Raw genomic sequence first — 17,162 nt, 5'->3', positions numbered from 1 at the left:
TGAACAGAGTATTTAATATGTTGGGGTTTTGTAAGTTTTAATCAGCTTATACAAACCCCATACTAAAGTATGCATATGGTACCTATTCAGTGTTTTCATCTGAAACTTACTTGTGAAGACGCAAAATCAAGTTTTTGAAGTCCCATAAGATAACGAGCTCTCATCATGTCAACTTCTTCCCTTTTGCTATTCAGCAGAGTCTTAAAGGTAAGAATCAATTCTAGGTATGAAGCTGGTGTCACATAGTTGTGTCTTCGCAGTGTAGCGTAGTAGCTGATGGAGAGCTCTCTCACACTTTCTTGGAAATATTTGCACATTGACACAACCCTAGAGAAAATTTTTCCACATTACTATGAAAATACAATCTGTATTTATGTTAATTACGAGGAAATAACTCTAAGCCTATGACATTATATTAGCGTTAGAGAAGGCAGAATTGGTTTTTGATTATTATAAGAAATATTTTAGGCTTCTTAAAAGAGTGGCCTGATTTTCAGAAATATCAGATTAGAAATATCTAGGTGTCTTTGACTTGCACTGAAATCCCAGAGTTTCCCCAGAGGGGGAGGGGAACAAACATTTGCTTCATATGTTTCTTGACAGATAAACTCATACGCTTTTCTAATGTCATCTTCAAGTTCAACATCCTCTAAAAACTTGTTAGCAACCATTTCCAAAGCATCTGTGGGCCAGGTTTGGAACCAATCAATGGTGCAGCAGTTTATCAGTGAAGGGAACATCCGTAATCGATTCCGAAATGCATCTCCAATAGGACTCATGGCTAGAAAAAAAAATAAATCATGATTGTTACTTAAGTTTGTTTGCAGTTAGGAAGCAGAAACAAAAAAGCCTAAGAAAAACATTCTAAGAAATAACACATTGTATACCGACCTAAGACAATATGCAAATTTTTCTTCACCCTTTCAATAAAGAAATTGTACATAGCAAGGGGAGTGGCTTCAATTTTCCTGTTCTCCATCCTTGCTGCCCCTTGCATTTTCTCAACAATTTCAGCTTTCTCATCTGTTGCAAAGATATTAGGCACATCACCGGTATTTAAAAGCATGTTGATATCTTCTACAAATGCTTCATCCTTTATCTGATTATCACAGAACAAAAAGGACACATTATTGTTACCAACACCTGCTTTCAGCATGACTCGTTTAACATCTTCTTTCCATTCATGAATGCCATAGGACTTTGTAATTTCAATTTGAAAGAGTTCAAAGCTGTTCATGTAGGTGGCTAGCTTGGTAGCACTTTGTCGACCACTGCCACCAACCCCCACCAACAACAGATGTCCATTACCCTGTTTCAATACCCTGCATATCCTTGAGATATGCTCAATAGCAAACTTGAACATGACTAAGGACATCGGCGCTTTGCTGACATTGTTGTATTCCTCAAGGTAGTATTCCATTACGGTTGTCAGTTGCTTTAAGTCTGTGATTTCATCATACACTTTTACATTACTGTCCGGCATCAAATAGTCTCCAAAGAACAGGCTGCGGATATCATCATCGGAGATTTTTCCAGTAGGTGAGAGATGACTCAGTACCTACGGAAAAGACAAGAATCAACAGGTAATTCAAACTATTAGGAAACCATTTTCCTTAAAGTCATACTCATTTTTATCTACATAGTAATAACACTGTGGGAAGTACTGTTTTCCAGCTATTCTAGTTATTACCTCAGTCTGGAAAAAAAAAACCAAACACAAAAAACGCCTAAATGGGGAATATGCTGTAGGTTGGCATACAAGTTTCTACATATGCATACTTCACAGAGAGATTTTGCTGTCAAATATAGGACAAGTTCCCAAAAGGCTTCTCAGAAAAGTACCCACTACTCCCATTGGCTCATACAAATATTAACTTAAGCAAAAGCACAGATAAATATTGTGTAAGACATTTATTCGAGATAGTCCTCTGTACCAACACAGAATCCTTTTGAAGTTATGAATCATTCTGGTATGAAGCAATTTGTATTAACTTGACTAAGAATAGGTATAATACTCAATATTGAATAGAAGACCATCCATACTTTTCGAAAACACTGATTGAAATAATTCAAAATGTGTCCAATATTAATGTAATCTCAATGTCTAAGTATTTCTGAGAAGGCATCAGTCTCGTTTTTGGTCCCAGCACATTACCCAAAAATACCTTATCAAAGCTCTGCTTGAAGCCATTTGATGTTGCCTCTTGTACCATCTGAAAGAATACCTTCTTGTCCTCCTCATCAACTAGGCGATCATAGAAAACTCTGTACACCTCATGAATCCAAAGTCTGATCAGTTTATCTCCATCCTGAAAAATGTAAATACAAGAAAACAGGTAAACGTAGCTCAGGCAGAATTTCTTTAAAAACAAAGGGACAGAAATGTCCATCTGGACCCTGCTGTATCTTGTACTAAACTCAGTGGGAATCTTTCAGTTCCAAGCCATTCAGCACATGGCTCAGCATCTGCTAACTTAACTGGCTTCCCCACCTAGTTATTATCTTGTCCTTCCTGCCAATACAAACTGGAACTTCTTATGCCCAAACCATGACATTTACTTACTGATATTATCAAAAGAATTTACTTTTTCCGTTGCTCTTTCTTACCGCAACATAATTAAACTACAACTTACTTGCAAATGAGTGTGTGGACAGAGCAGCACTCCTTTAATAACCCTGGAAAAATCCCGTAGATTAAAGACATAGTGTGATTTTGAAGGAGTTGGGAGAAAATTGTCAACTGCCATTTTATAAATCACCATTGTCGCTTGGACCATCATCTTACCCAGCCTTAAGAAGTAAAACAGATACAATTTTAACTTCTGCAGATAAATCACAGAAGAAAAAATGACAACGATGTTACAGGAAATATATCACATTACCTTAGAAACACAGGCTCAAAGCCTTTGCTGAAGTGCCAATCAGCAACTGCAGTAAAAATCTTGGTTAATATGTCATCATCAAAAGAAGAGATAGATACAATATTCAAGTGCCGTGTGAAGCGTCCTGTAATACACACAAAAAGATGTAGAAAGATTTAGGAATGTCCAAACATTTTTCCACCTTTCAGCTAGCATATTCGAGGATTGACTGTCACTCAAACAACAATATTTGAATCTGGCTCCAGCTCCATGATTTTGTTTCTGGCAAATTTCTGACCCAGTAGTGATGCAAAAGAATTATAAACTGGTTTATATTTTACATCAGTATTTCACTTAGCATAATGGTTTTTAATATGAAAAACATGAATCTCCATTACAACAAGGCCACTATTACCCAAATTTAAATTTCAGCTCGTGTTACCCCTGTTGATTGTGATATGACACAGTAAAACTTTACCGAATCAAGTATCTTGTTATCATTAGGTTTGATCTAAAAAAATTCAGTCTATACATTAGTACATATTACAAGTTTAGCTGTATCGAAATAGTTATTTTACTAAAGCCTTCTCAGAGCACATACCTGTATTAGAGTGTCTAAATGAGGCAAAGTGGCATAAAGTGCCTTATAATGGTGTAGCTGTAGCTACATTAGGTCTTTTACTGACATAACTTTTTCATTAGAAAATATAGCCTCCCTTATGGAGATATGACAGGAATCATGGATTTGCAGGCAACGTGCTTGTAAGTAAATGCAGGCAGCCTATGTTAGCAGCAGGAGATACAATTTCAGAAGAGAACTGCCAGAAAGACTTGGCGAGAAGATGTATTCCCTCCCTTTTTCAAAGAATAGAAAACGGAAAAAGTGTCCAATTCCCTAATTTTAGTATTGTTTTCATCATTCGTCGTTTAATCAACATTAAAAACATTGTTTCTAATGTTGATTGAACTCCCCTTGGAACAGACAAAGATCTGACCTCGAGCATACAGACTTCTATTTGGAATGACCCAGCCAGTGAATGTATCTGTAGGTTAACAAGTAATCCAGAAACGTAGAATGTCATCAGCAAAACTGAATGTGCCTCTTCACTTCAGTCAATTAGATAACTACTTGCCACAGTAATACATTTCCTACCTGTAATATCATTCCTGCCTCCCCCAGGTGGACCCATAGCTGAAACAAGCAGCACATCTATGATATTAATCTTGGATGTATCTTTCTTGTCGTACCAGTGACCGTGATCAATCCATTGTCTGAGAAGCTCAATAGGTGGCTGGGCTCCATACACTTCCTTTGCAGGCATGTTTAGGTCATCTATGGAGAACACAGACATCAAATAAAAAAAACACCTCAGTGTTCAGGAATCATGGTTTTCTTTCAAAGCTAAGAAGAAAAAAATAACTGAACTAGAGATAGAAAAAAGTTGTGTCTTGTTATTCTTCTTTCCCATTAAACTATCCAGAATCAAACGGCATTGTATTTCACAGGCATGCTTAGGGGTGAATTTAGTGTGGTTGGTGATTTTCTTTTATTTTATTTCCTGTAACACTGCAACACTATGAACTATTCTGAAGACAACCACCACTTAAACAGTTAGAAACTTTTCAGCAGGGGGCAGTGCTAATCCTTCTTTGGATGCCTGAAAAAAGCCAAAACGCACTGAAGCAATCCAAAATTACTAGCCTCAGTAAATCTCTTCCTTTGCCTAAAGCCAGAATTAAAATGATGTAAAAACTCTGAAAAAAAACTGTCTTACCGACAAACATTATAGCTTTTTTCCCCGAAGGAGGTCCAAATAATCCCTTTCTTCTTCTGTCCAGCTTGGACATAATAATATCCTGGGTTTGGTTAGCAGAGGTTCTTGCAGAGAAGTTGATGACGCTTGGGATGTATTTTTGCTTTGGAAGTTGTAGTAGAAAATTGTTTGTTATAGCTGATTTTCCAGTGCCAGTGGGACCCACAAAAAGCAAAGGGACATTATGCTCCACATATGTTTTAAGAAAAAACATTTGTCTGGCTGTTTCCGTTGTTGGAATGATCAGCTCAGATACCTGTTACACAGGAAAGTAAAATGAAAAACTGAAGTCAAACATCTAATACCTTAATCAACATGAATATTTGCAAGCAACTACAGGAAGCCTGTAGCACAAATGCATTTTTTAAAAATTCTTTTCTCTGAAAACCTGGGCTATAACAAGATTCTGGTAGAGAGTATGGCCCCACTTCTTGTTCAGTGTTTAGACAGTAAATAGCACAAATAGCATTATCTATATTACGGTTCATAGACACTATATAAAGCCCAGAAGGAGATCTGCAGAGTTGGGCATGGCTTAATTCTGTTCCCCTACTGTACAAAGGGAAAGGAACAGGGCTATGGAAATTTTTTTCTCTTCCTCATCTTCCACTTATCATTAGCAACTCTGCACTAGGTATCAAGAAAATATTTTAGACAGCAGAATGAAATGTAATCTTACATCTCTCATGTACTTAACAGACAAGACAGTTGCAACTACAATGGAATGAAAAGCTGAACAACCATCACTTAAGTTATCTTGAAATTTCATTTGCAGAACAGGTACTTTTTGCAGATCTCTGCTGTGCTACACCTCCCTTGAGTTCACAGCTGCCATCAAAATGTGAGTGCTCCTATTTGGAAATGAAGGGGATCCAGGACTCTCAGTACTGCTCTCCATATCCCAAAGAAGTAGTAAGTCTCTTTGCTTGCCCTCTGTGATTAACTCATACTGTAATATCATGATATCAAACATACAAAACAAAAATGAAAGAACGGAAATTCATACTTTGGCTTTTTCCTACCATGATTTCCCCAACATCAGATGCTATTACAGAGATTAAAGCAGAACCAAAAATTTTAACCAGCAGCCAACCTCAGGGCTCCGGGTTCACCTGCGGCGCTCAACTTTCAATATTGATGGTACCAGAATTAAGACATAAGCATGAAAAGGAGCCCACAGAGATTAATGAAATGTTGCAGATCAAACAGTAAACAGCCTAATATAGTAGAATCAGAGCTAGCTAAGGTAGTTGATTCATACTGCTAACTCATTTAGTCAAATAATTATATTCTATAATGAAAGATATCAATGTGAACCTTAGCCCCTGGGGAGATAACTTGCTCTTCTTTTGTGATGTACTCCGTCCACGTGTTCCATTGCCTGCTACCATGCTTGTAAAAATAGAAGTCATAAACACTCCCTGTTAATTGAAAAACACAACATAGCAAAACCCACTGATTAAAGAATAAACTTCAATCATTTTAGTGTGACGCATCCAACGCTATGAGATAACGAAGACTTTCTAGAACACGAGATACACCCACCCACCCACCCCCCGCCATTATCATCACCAAATTATTTTAGGTCAGATTCAGCTACATGGTTTGAGTACAACATGAGGCATATGCTACTCCTGCTTAAAAGAGCCAGGAAAGAGCACCCAACTGTTCAGCCCAAGGCTTGGCAGATGGTGGCTCTGCTGCAAACTTAACATCTGCCAGGCACTCTATTCTCCCTTAAAGTGCCGAGTTCTTATTGCTTTATAAAAGGCCAGGCAAGTACAGTTATGAAGAAGCACCTTTTTCTGGGAAGATACTGCTCCTGGTAAGCGTCACACTCTTAGGGCGTGGGTTTTCATCATTCATTCCCATTAGCAAGTTGCGGTAAAACAAGTCAAATTTCTTTCTGCTATCTGCATCGATGATCCCACCAACCGTCCAAACCAAAGCAAAAAGGAAAAGCCCCTGCAGCCACACGGCGATCTGCTGACTAGACACGCTTTCCTTCTCTTCTTCCTCAGATTGCTTTATTTCATCTAAAACACGTTTTGAATTTTAGTTAAATGCCGGTAACAATCATAAATCCCAATTCAACACGCATTTTTGCAAAAGTATTCTGAGACAAACTTAAAGCATTGTCTTCCATGGAACAAAGCCAATCTACAGAGCGAGGATCTTGTCGGTGTAAAATACTGTTTACAAATAAAAACAAATTAGAAGAAAAAACATTTACAAAGGGTTCTAATTCTTTTCTTTGGATGCTAGCAAACAGCAAGCAAAATATATGGAATACACTCACGTGACCATGTTCAGTTTTGTAATTACACCAGCATCTAAATGTGAAAGTTCTGTATGTTAAAGAACTATTATTAATACTGAGTGATAAGAAAGGACTCGTGTTGTGTGATCTCAACTGTAAGAAATTCCTTTGGTATTTCCTTGCATTTGATAACCTGCACCTTGTCATAGGACACAGCAGGAAAAAAAAATTGAAATAAAAATAATAAGGCTTAGGGTACTTACCAAGCAGACAAGTATAGAGTTTCATCAAGCTATAACTCAGATGACTAGAAGATGTTTTTACAGTCGCTTTGCAATGAAGGTGAATAAACTCTAAACAGGGCTGGACTAGCCACATAAACAAGTCATTGACCTACCAGAAGAAAATGAAATTGCTTTAAAACAATGCAGGAGTTGCCACATTTCCCACTGTCCCTCAATTCTCTCTCAATAAAACATATGGCATCAGAAATTCTCCAAGTTGGCAGAGGGAAGATTAGGAAAGGACCTGTGTGAGGCAGTACAGATCACAAAGTCACGCCGTCATTATCTGATGGTGAAAATGAGTTGCTTCTACCACTTTCAGCAGGAATTTGTTATCCAGTTACTAATCCAGACAGCAGAGCAGTAGCGCAGCCTAGGGAGACCGCTGCTTTGCTTAGGCAACAACAAAATTATTCCAACAGAAACAAAGATAAGGGCTTCATCCTCCCTTGAAAAGGACAGGCCCCTACTGAGGGCCCAGCACAGATACTGTGCCACAGCAGAAATTCCAGAAAGCTGGAACTGACTAGTACCTGAGGGAGTACCACAGCATGTAGGTAGATAGTGACCATGGCTGGTGCTATCTCCATGATCTCAAGCAGGAAAACAGAGGGGGAATCATGACCTAGCCTTTTCCCAGGGACTAGTACTCAAGAAGACGCACTAAAGGGTCAAGCTATCTGCTGGTTAAGGAATAATTATTTTTCTTTGACCAACTAAGAAAACTGTCAATAAAGGGCTCTTCTAGTCTTGGTACTACTTTTGAATTTGGTCCCCATTTCCTGCAAAAACTCAAAGGGGGCCTTGGATTTGACAAATCACAGAAATCAAAGTTTTTTACAGCTCCAATCTTATTATGGATAGATCTTATTCTGATTCTCTTACTAGATTTTAATGCCCTATTGGGGAAAAAGGGAATTTTAATTTTGGTAAGATTAAAAGCTGATTCCCACCAACACCTACTTTTATTTGCATCTACGCTAAAAATGGACTACAATACACAACACAAAGAGCTCTCATTAATGCAAGCAATCCAGTACACAAAAGGCTATTTAGCAAGGATTCATGATGTGACTAAAGCTTTGAAGATCAAGCTGCTAATAATAATATTATTATTAGCATTTCTCAAGCTAAACTCTAGACGTCTTAGACAGAAGAAGGACGTGTTCAAAACGTTTTGAGTCTTCCAGTTTTTCCCACATCACATTTCTAATACTCATGGCATCTCAAGCTCTCAGGTACTTTCCTTGCAACAACATTTGACATGCATCACTACAAAATAATTTACAACAGCCTCTAAGAGATCTGGGACCCTCTAAATCACGGAAGTACTTCAAAGAGTTTTGATTCTGCGTGCCTGCCTTCATGTGAGCAAACTGTGAACATCACCTTAAAGTTAATCTTCTAAATTAGACCTATGTAAAAAAAATGAAGTGTCGCACCAGCTTTCGGTGTTCTTCCTGCAGGTTTGGAGGCAGTGTTTTCATGTAGGAATCTTTCAGTGGCTTCCAACCTAACTGCTGCGAGTCCATATAGATCATACCACACCTGGGAAGAACAAACAACTCTAGTACAGGAGTGGATGCACAAGGTGGGACAGTTCAAGTTTGAATGCTTTCACATTACCTGCTGACAGTTGCTGGAGATGCCTCCTCTAAGTCTGCTGGCTCGAAAATTAAACTCATTTTTGAATTCATCTGAATTATTTCACCACTCATTAAGCATAGCTAGAAGAAGAGCATCACATAAACATGATCTAGTCATGTCAGTGCTGATCATTCAGTCAAAGCAATGCCTGTCATAAAATCACTGAACATTCTCCTTAGTGTCACTCCTCATTCACTCATTAGTATTCTCACAACACGTTTTTTGACCTTGTCTCAACTTTTCCACGTATTACTGTAATGACTTGCAGAGACACAGAGAACAATGCTCTATCTTTAAATAACTCTGCAAGAAAAAAGTTATGACCTGCAGCTTTTTTTAAATTAATTTATTCTCTAAGTAATTTAAGCAAGTTCAGCTTTCAGCTACAGAACCGAGTTTATGTATTTCAGTTTCCTAAAAGGGTCAATAAAAACACCTCAGTGAGCAACCTCATTTCAATAAAGCAGAAGCAAACCAAGGCTTCTAGGAAGAAGTAACAGCTTAATGTCATCTACTAAACCCACTCATGTAACTGGGAAAAAAGCAATGCTTTTAAGCACATCAGCCTTTCCTGAGTTTCATACCTCCTTTGACTAACATGGTAACAATACAGCTACTACTAAAATAAAGTATGCATATTGAAGGATGAGCTTACTGGCAAAAATTAGGCTACCTTTTTATTATCATCCAGAACAGTGTTCATGTTCTCTATCCAAACTGCATCCACTGGGCCATCAAAAATAATCCACTTCCGATCATCTGTGGTAGAAGACGCTTGTTCCCTGAAGGCATTTGCAAGAACTCCATCTGTCCACTCATGGCTTACAGGATCAAAACAGCCATACAACTGTCCCATAGTAATTGCTTTGGGATTAATAACTTTGTATTCAACAGCAAATTCATCCATGGATTTTGCTGCGTAAAAAGACAAATAGATGAGCTTGAAAATTTAATAGGTTAGTTTCATTCAACAACTTAAGTACAGAACATGAAGATTCCTGACAATTCTACTTTAGCTGCCCAAGGCAAAAAACCCCAGACATTTGGCAGCTAGGCAGCAGCAAATAAGAAATTCCGTTACTTGTACAAGGGAAGTACAAAGTCCTATGTGCAAAAGCACATGAAAAAAATGAAAAAGCAGAGCAGAATAGATTTTATATGTTTATGGGAGCTACTTACAATTGCCCTATCAGAGCTAGTTTTTTCAGGAGTATTATGCACAAATACAATGCTTAAAAAAACTCAAAAAAGCATAAACACATTAATATGTTTTACTATTCCAGTAAATGCAAACAAAAATACTTCCAGACAAATACACCAGACAAAAATAGGTCAATGAATAGAAGCTTTCCAGTCGAGAAACCAGAATATAGGATAATTAACCTGGGCATATCCCTGCAAAGGGAAAACATCAGTCATAGAATTAACTTCGTTTAATGAGAAGGTTGTGGCAGAACAATGTTACCTGCGCACAAATCACCAAGGGCTCCGGCTAGCACTTTGTACGCACAGGTCTTCCCACTCAAAGGATCTCCAACGATCATGAAGCCATGGCGCACCAGCATCATTTCATATATCTGCATCAGTGACAAGAGATTGACTCTAACATAGCACAAAAGTAAGAGTTACGTGTATGGAACTCAAGGTATCTCTCCTGGACTCAGACGCAACAGGACAAAATATCAGCCAAATATCTGCACTCTGTTAAGGCTAACCAAAGCATTTACCTAAATCAGAAGGCAGTCGTACTATTATGGCAATTCTCAGTGATATAATTTTAAGAAGTCATTGCCCCCTAGACATTCTCCCCTTCTCCTTGCTAAATGTAATCCCTCAGCTGTAACAGCATCACTGTGCAGCGTGTGAGGACACTAACCAGACACTGCAGATCACGGCCCAGTGTAAAAGCCTAAATTGAAATCAATCATTACCAATGAAGCTAACACAAAGGTATTGAAACTACAGTTCTGAGGATCTGTCATATGACAGATCAGCCACAGAGGCTGACTGTGGACTGCAAGAGTGGTAACTTCTTCAGTCACCCCCCAAGATCTTGTCAGAACTCAAGTCAAAGCCTTCAAACAGAACACGTTCAAACACACCTGTAAGAAGAATGCTCCAAAAGATTAGTTTTTTGACTCAGGTTAAGGCCGATATTTTCTGGTTTAGCTTAAATTTCTAACCAGTTAATACTACTCCTATTTAAATACAAGATAAAGCATGGTTTGCAAAGCAGCATAAACCAAGTCTGAACATAAGCCATCAAGGCTAAACTGCTGTTGGAGAGGTCCCTCGTGATCCTGCCCCAGGACACTCATTTTTGCCCTTGCCATTGTCACTAGGGTGCACTACTCACAAGAAGAAAAGTTAAGCATTCTTAAAAAGGTCACTAATACTAGTAAATGGGAGACGACGGGAGGACAGAGCTGGAGGTGAAGCATAAGCAAGAGTGAGAAACGTCACCTCTTTCAAGACTTCTCAAAAAGACTAAGAGCAGGACTGGGAACAGGGCCTGGCTCCCAGTCCAGAGTTCTGTTAACTAGGATCCACTGCCCCAGCTAGTAACAGATTCTGTCCTGAACCGTAAGACCTACAATGCGGCTGCAGACATTACCTCCTTCACAGGCTGGCTGAATTAAAAAATTACTATACGCAAAGCAGGCTTTTACTCCATTATTTTTTTCTCAGTAAAAATACGCTGTTTGTAATATTCTATTAATTGATCATGGAAACTATCAGCTATTCATTCACGGCACAGACAGTGAATGAAGAGTGTTTCTGCTCTCGCACTTTTCTTCACCAGAATTATGTGAAAATAAACCTGAATAATTTTTCCAATGAACCACGGAACTGGTTGAAGATCCATTTTGTTTATGTTTTCAGTTAGTGCCTTGACAAACAGGTCATAGTCTGGTGTAGGAAGAACCACCCCAGGAAACAGGTCAGATATGATGCCCTGTTAAGGAAAGACAGAATAGAACACTATTTAAACACAAATTTGGCATGGTTTGGGCAAACCAGGACAGATTACAAAAAGGGAAAATTCCCAGAGCATAAAAATATACAATTAAAACAATATTCATACAGATAACAGGAGCTTAAGAGGAAGTGTCCTCAGCTGGACAAAACTAACTTCTAGGCAAACTGTAGCCATGAAAGTATTCTGTCTGCATGAGACAGAAATGAGTGCCTGCACTTTTCATACACACACTGGCATGGTAAAAGCAAGCTTAACCTGCTGCAAGTTTGCCCCAAAAAGTATTCCAGGAAAGGATGTGAAACAGGTTGAAAGAATTTCAGTGACTAAATAGAACGGTGCGTGTTCTGAAATTTCAGAGCAATGCCTCTGTGTGTGATTGTACCCTAGCTTTTCGGTTTTTAATATTGATTACTTTGTAGCCTAACATGGTCTTTATTTTATATTCAAGCAGCATGCAAACAGAAACTTCATCGTTTTCATTCTGCCTTCAAATTTCTAATTGACCTTAATTTAGTTGTCCACATCTCTTTTGCAGCACAAAGCCAGAACGCAAACTTCAAAGAATGGTTTCCACAAATGACACAGAACAAATTGACTTTTAGCAAAATATCTTATAAAACATTTTATAGAATAACTTAGAAGGCACCACTGAAAGTTTGTTTTTCAAAATAACCCTAACGGAACCAAAGAGTGCATCCAGATCATTGGACTGAAATATCTCTATGCTAATATAACAGCATCTAGATCAAACTGTTCTAAATTAAGATAATGACCTGTTTCTGTAGGTTCTTATAAAGGACCTCATCATCTCAAAACTTAAACACGCAGGCCTGATAGCTTACCTGAAACAACGGCACATCCTGTGCCAAGAATTTGGCCAAGTTAACATCCAGCAAAGCCCGAAGTAACAATACGCTTTCATTTTCAGTTGGGTACTTCAGTTTTAAGTTTCCTGCTGCTGTCAGGACAGATTTAACAGCACGCATTCCATAATCATAGTGATGCTGAGATGACAGCTGCTCAGAGCACAAACGGTAAGTGGCCACAATCTTCTGGGCAAGACTGTGGATAGTAAAATATCACATATAGAATGAAAATATCTCACCATGCAAGGAAAATAATTTAAGTACGTATATACACAAAGTAACTGCAGTGATTATCACACATATCAGCTGACAAGATGACCCAAAACTCCCAGGAAGTAAAACTGCAGATATATGTCACACCAGAGAATGTGTGAGCCATTTACGAATTTTGTTTGATATTACGATCCATTTTCCAAATGATCCTGGGTAGAGGTGCATATCCATCAACATGAGATGTTTCATGAGAATTGATGATAAAGAAGAATATTAAAAAATACTTTTTGGAGAAACAGAACATTGACAGCCTTCCAGAATTATATGCCTCAAACACACATATATGCCTTGTAGAGGAATGAGGTATATCAGACTCAACTGAGGTGGAAAATTCAGCATGTCTTACCTCCGAGAGTCCAGAAATCCCATTGAATAAAGTGAAATTTCTCCAATCAAAGCATAATCTGGAACCATCATGGCAACTGTTCGGAACAGTGCCTGTAAGAAAAAAAGTAAGATATAAGCTTAGACTATGGACTATGGTAATAAAGTGCCCGTTTTGCAAGCATAACATCTATCCATAAATTCACAAACTTTCAGAATTCAGGAATCATCTGAAATCTATGAGATTGCATTAGAATTCTATTCTATTATGATCTTATCAAGAGGTTCAAGAGGTCTGTGCTGAACACTACAGGAACATGTTCAGAGTGTCACAATCTAAGGAACTATTAATAGAGAAAAAGGGAGGTGTCATTCATCTCACTTTCATAATATACAAACTAGCTCGTGGTGTGATTAATGTTTTGTAGAAGGTCACGCAAAAAATTGTGGTAAAGCTAGAACTAGGACCGTATCAGTCTCTCTGCAGTGTCTCAGCAACTTGCAAAGTTACAATAAATTTAAATTGGGATTTGGATCACCAAGCCATTGTAAACCAGGAGAATTTCCACTTAGAGCACAGTTAAAGCTGTGAACTGGTATCAGTATGATTAGGCTGCAATCTTTCATCTGTGTATTTTGCACAATCCTCAACACTTACTAAAGCTTAGTGAAAAGCACAGCAGAATACACTTGAATGGATTATCAGTGTATTACTTGGTTGCTGCCTTCCTTTTCTTAGTACAATACATCAGAAGTTGCAAATTCTATCTGATTTCTACAAGAAATCAGGATTACAGGTTTACCTTCAAATTATCAGGCAGCTCTGCCCGTCCAGCATACCCAGGATTCATCGTGATAAACACAGCACATGTAGGATTAAGAGAAATCTCTGTCCCTTCAAAGATGAATGTTTTGAGTTTGCGAATAATAGCTTGCTGGATGCTAAGTATTTGTTGGGCAACGACAGATAATACTTCAACCTAATACAGACAAAAGAGATTGGAAAACATAAGACACTTGGAGACAATATAAAATGTTTTTGTTTATATATTTTGACAGCTGTATTTGCATTCCTACAGGTGAAAACCACCCTGTGTCTGATAGCTGAGCCTGAATGTTATCTGCCTATTGAAGCGATCCTCTGAAAGTTAGTGCCACCATTCCCTACTCAACCGATGCAGACAGATGAACAGAGGCTTCTAAAAGCATCCCCAGGGAAATACCATGTGCCTGAAGGTAGATATCTAAGTTAGGTGGACAGGAACTCCCTCTAGAGGCCTCCAAAAGCATTTTCCTTTCACCTCAGACAACATAAAGAATTTAGGCTCTTCAGAAAGACTGATTCACTCAATGCTCCACATTGAAGATAAATGTATAAATGGGTAAGGCTGCCTTGCGCCAATCCTCAGTGCTTTAAAGTCTCAAGGTAACAGGATATTGGAAGATGAGAATGCTAACACTTAAATTCCTTAAAAAACAAGTTACAGCAGACAAATGGAGAAATTAAGGTGTTAAGGATACTAAAACATACAAAACAGAACTTCATGGAATTTCCACATTTACTAGTATTTACCTAAATCTAACTCCATCAAAATAACAATAAAACTTACCCAAAGTCATTAGTGACCAAATTAAAAAAAAATAAAATCAGAGTAAGACCAAGGAGGGGATTAGATACGTCTGGTTGCATAGCTAGTTAACCAGGTCACTCAGAGACACTCAGCTAGTCATCACAGGAATCCCTGCACTGGGATTTGTCTGTCTTGTGCTGAACATAGATGAACACAGCCCCACAGCTGTAGTTTGCCTTCTCAAGGAGAAGAGAGGGACAGTTCTTTCCTAACAAAGGAGTGTCACATACAAAAAGAGGAAATTGCACAGGAACAATTTTTTCAGCTAAAATAACCCAGAACACAAGACTTCTGCAACACAGCACGGGTAGGCACATGCTCCTACAGTAGGCAGCCGGGTACCTATTGCTGTGTCAGTGATTATCCAAACAAAGAGGCTACACCACAAATAAACGTAGAAAATTGGCAATAAGGCTGTCATGTCTAAATCTAAAACTTCTTTCATCTTAAAATAAAGTTTTATCATTTTATTTGCTTGAGTTAAGACCTTACCTCAATTCTATTGAACTCGTCAAAGCAGGACCATGCACCAGATTGTGCCAGCCCCTTAAAGAACTTGCCCATTGCCTTGTAATCGAGACCATCGGAGCAATTAAAGACCACACACTACAACAAAAAAACACACAGAGAACATCTCTCAGTATTAACAAAAATTCCACTTTAAAATTCTTAGCATCTAAAATGGAAAGGGATTATTATTGCTAATTTTGGATTACAACATTAGGATGCCATATAGGCACAGTCCCAGGTGTGTGCATCTTACAAATTATTTCTGTGAATAAAGAACAGGTACAGAACAAGCAGTACCTGCTTCAAGAAATAGCTACATATCCAAACATAAACAATGAAAGAAAAAAAGTTTTATTTTGGTACCTGCTTAGCTAGTGCTTTTGCTAGATCTTTTGTTGTTTCTGTTTTGCCAGTCCCAGCAGGTCCTTCTGGAGCACCACCAAGATTTAATTTCAAGGCACCCATTAATGTCCTACATAAACAAGATCAGAGATATTAGAAATAGTAATATTTAATGGCAGACAGTTTCTGAACAGATGGATAAGTATTTTCCTACACAGGTTCCCCTGAAAACAATTTCCTTGTTCCCTACTGACTTTGCAGCTTGCCCTAAAAAAACCAGTATTGTCTCATAACTGATCCCCAATTGCAGAAGCTCACACTCATGCACTTGGCCTACAAGGAATGTCAAGGCTTTTTATTACATGCATCCACCCTGTATATCTTCAACTACACAAGAAAATGCACAGTGCCATAAGCAAAATGTCAGAGTTTGCAAAAACACGTATTTTCATCAAGTGGCACTCCTCATGGTAAGAGCTTGAAGCTGGCTTTATAAATGCTTATAAAGTCAATCTTCAGAAATGGTTGAGAAAGCATAAAGGTTGTTTCATAAACGTGGGAATCACATTGCTCTCCAAGTGATTTTCATACTAAAAAGGAGATCCCTGTTAAGACTGGAGTTACCTGATTATTTCACAAAATCCTCATTCAAAGGCTTTGCCACCAAAAGCAGTTGTTAAGTTGTGTGAGTAGAGTCTGCTTGCTCTGTGCTTGCACTGAAACTACACCTGGCACAGCTGCCTGCATAGTCTTAGTTTAGACTGAGCTAATGCCAATGACAACAACTCCAGTTTACAGCTAATGCACCAGCCACATGGCTCTTTCAACACCACTGTGAATGCCAGAAGATTAAACATTTGCCAGCATAAGCATTAACATAGGCACTTAACTACAAGTGCCTTGTACGTAACAGTGACTTCACAGCTCAGTGCTGAAGTAAGATCTTTACAGCCTCTCCATGTATTTGCCTGGAGATACTATAGAGAAAGCTCTTTAAACCTTAGACCTAAAATTACCTGCTGAGATAACCTGTGTCTTCAGGGCTCACCAGAAGTGAAATACCAAATGCCCTTGAATACTTCAACCTTGGGGGATAAGGTATTTCGATTTTCACTGCTTGCAAGCAAGCAGAGGAACAGGAAGCTAACTGCATTCAAACATCCGTGAAGGGCTCTATAATTACCTCATTTATTTTACAGGCAGGCATACCCTGCCTACATGTCTTATTACAAAGAAATTAATTGACCAGTGCTACTGTAAAATTCTTTACAGTTCCAGTACCCTGAGCTGCCAACTTTTTTCAGAAGCACGTTCTTGGATACAACAAAGACCATTACTCTACTGGTGTAGAAACCTATACGCTGTAAATA

At 38.4% G+C, this 17,162-nt stretch overlaps 1 protein-coding gene across 1 annotated transcript in view; it reads right to left on the bottom strand.

Annotated features, from left to right (window-relative positions):
* Positions 1-17,162, bottom strand: part of DNAH3 (dynein axonemal heavy chain 3) — a 63,568-nt gene that overhangs the window by 15,777 nt on the left and 30,629 nt on the right. The window contains exons 30-50 of the mRNA XM_074596896.1: positions 15,814-15,922; positions 15,433-15,546; positions 14,113-14,289; positions 13,332-13,423; positions 12,689-12,908; positions 11,688-11,822; positions 10,332-10,443; positions 9,540-9,781; positions 8,846-8,946; positions 8,662-8,767; positions 7,199-7,328; positions 6,475-6,711; positions 5,993-6,096; positions 4,637-4,931; positions 4,015-4,194; positions 2,883-3,006; positions 2,634-2,790; positions 2,166-2,309; positions 892-1,558; positions 616-781; positions 111-327 (exon numbers count right to left, since the gene is read on the bottom strand). Coding sequence (XP_074452997.1) covers positions 111-327; positions 616-781; positions 892-1,558; positions 2,166-2,309; positions 2,634-2,790; positions 2,883-3,006; positions 4,015-4,194; positions 4,637-4,931; positions 5,993-6,096; positions 6,475-6,711; positions 7,199-7,328; positions 8,662-8,767; positions 8,846-8,946; positions 9,540-9,781; positions 10,332-10,443; positions 11,688-11,822; positions 12,689-12,908; positions 13,332-13,423; positions 14,113-14,289; positions 15,433-15,546; positions 15,814-15,922 — 3,829 coding nt within the window. The remainder of the gene's footprint in view (positions 1-110; positions 328-615; positions 782-891; positions 1,559-2,165; positions 2,310-2,633; positions 2,791-2,882; positions 3,007-4,014; positions 4,195-4,636; positions 4,932-5,992; positions 6,097-6,474; positions 6,712-7,198; positions 7,329-8,661; positions 8,768-8,845; positions 8,947-9,539; positions 9,782-10,331; positions 10,444-11,687; positions 11,823-12,688; positions 12,909-13,331; positions 13,424-14,112; positions 14,290-15,432; positions 15,547-15,813; positions 15,923-17,162) is intronic.

The sequence above is a fragment of the Larus michahellis genome, chromosome 8 (assembly GCF_964199755.1).
Source record: "Larus michahellis chromosome 8, bLarMic1.1, whole genome shotgun sequence".
NCBI lineage: Eukaryota > Metazoa > Chordata > Aves > Charadriiformes > Laridae > Larus > Larus michahellis.
This window is presented reverse-complemented; position numbering and strand designations above follow the sequence as displayed.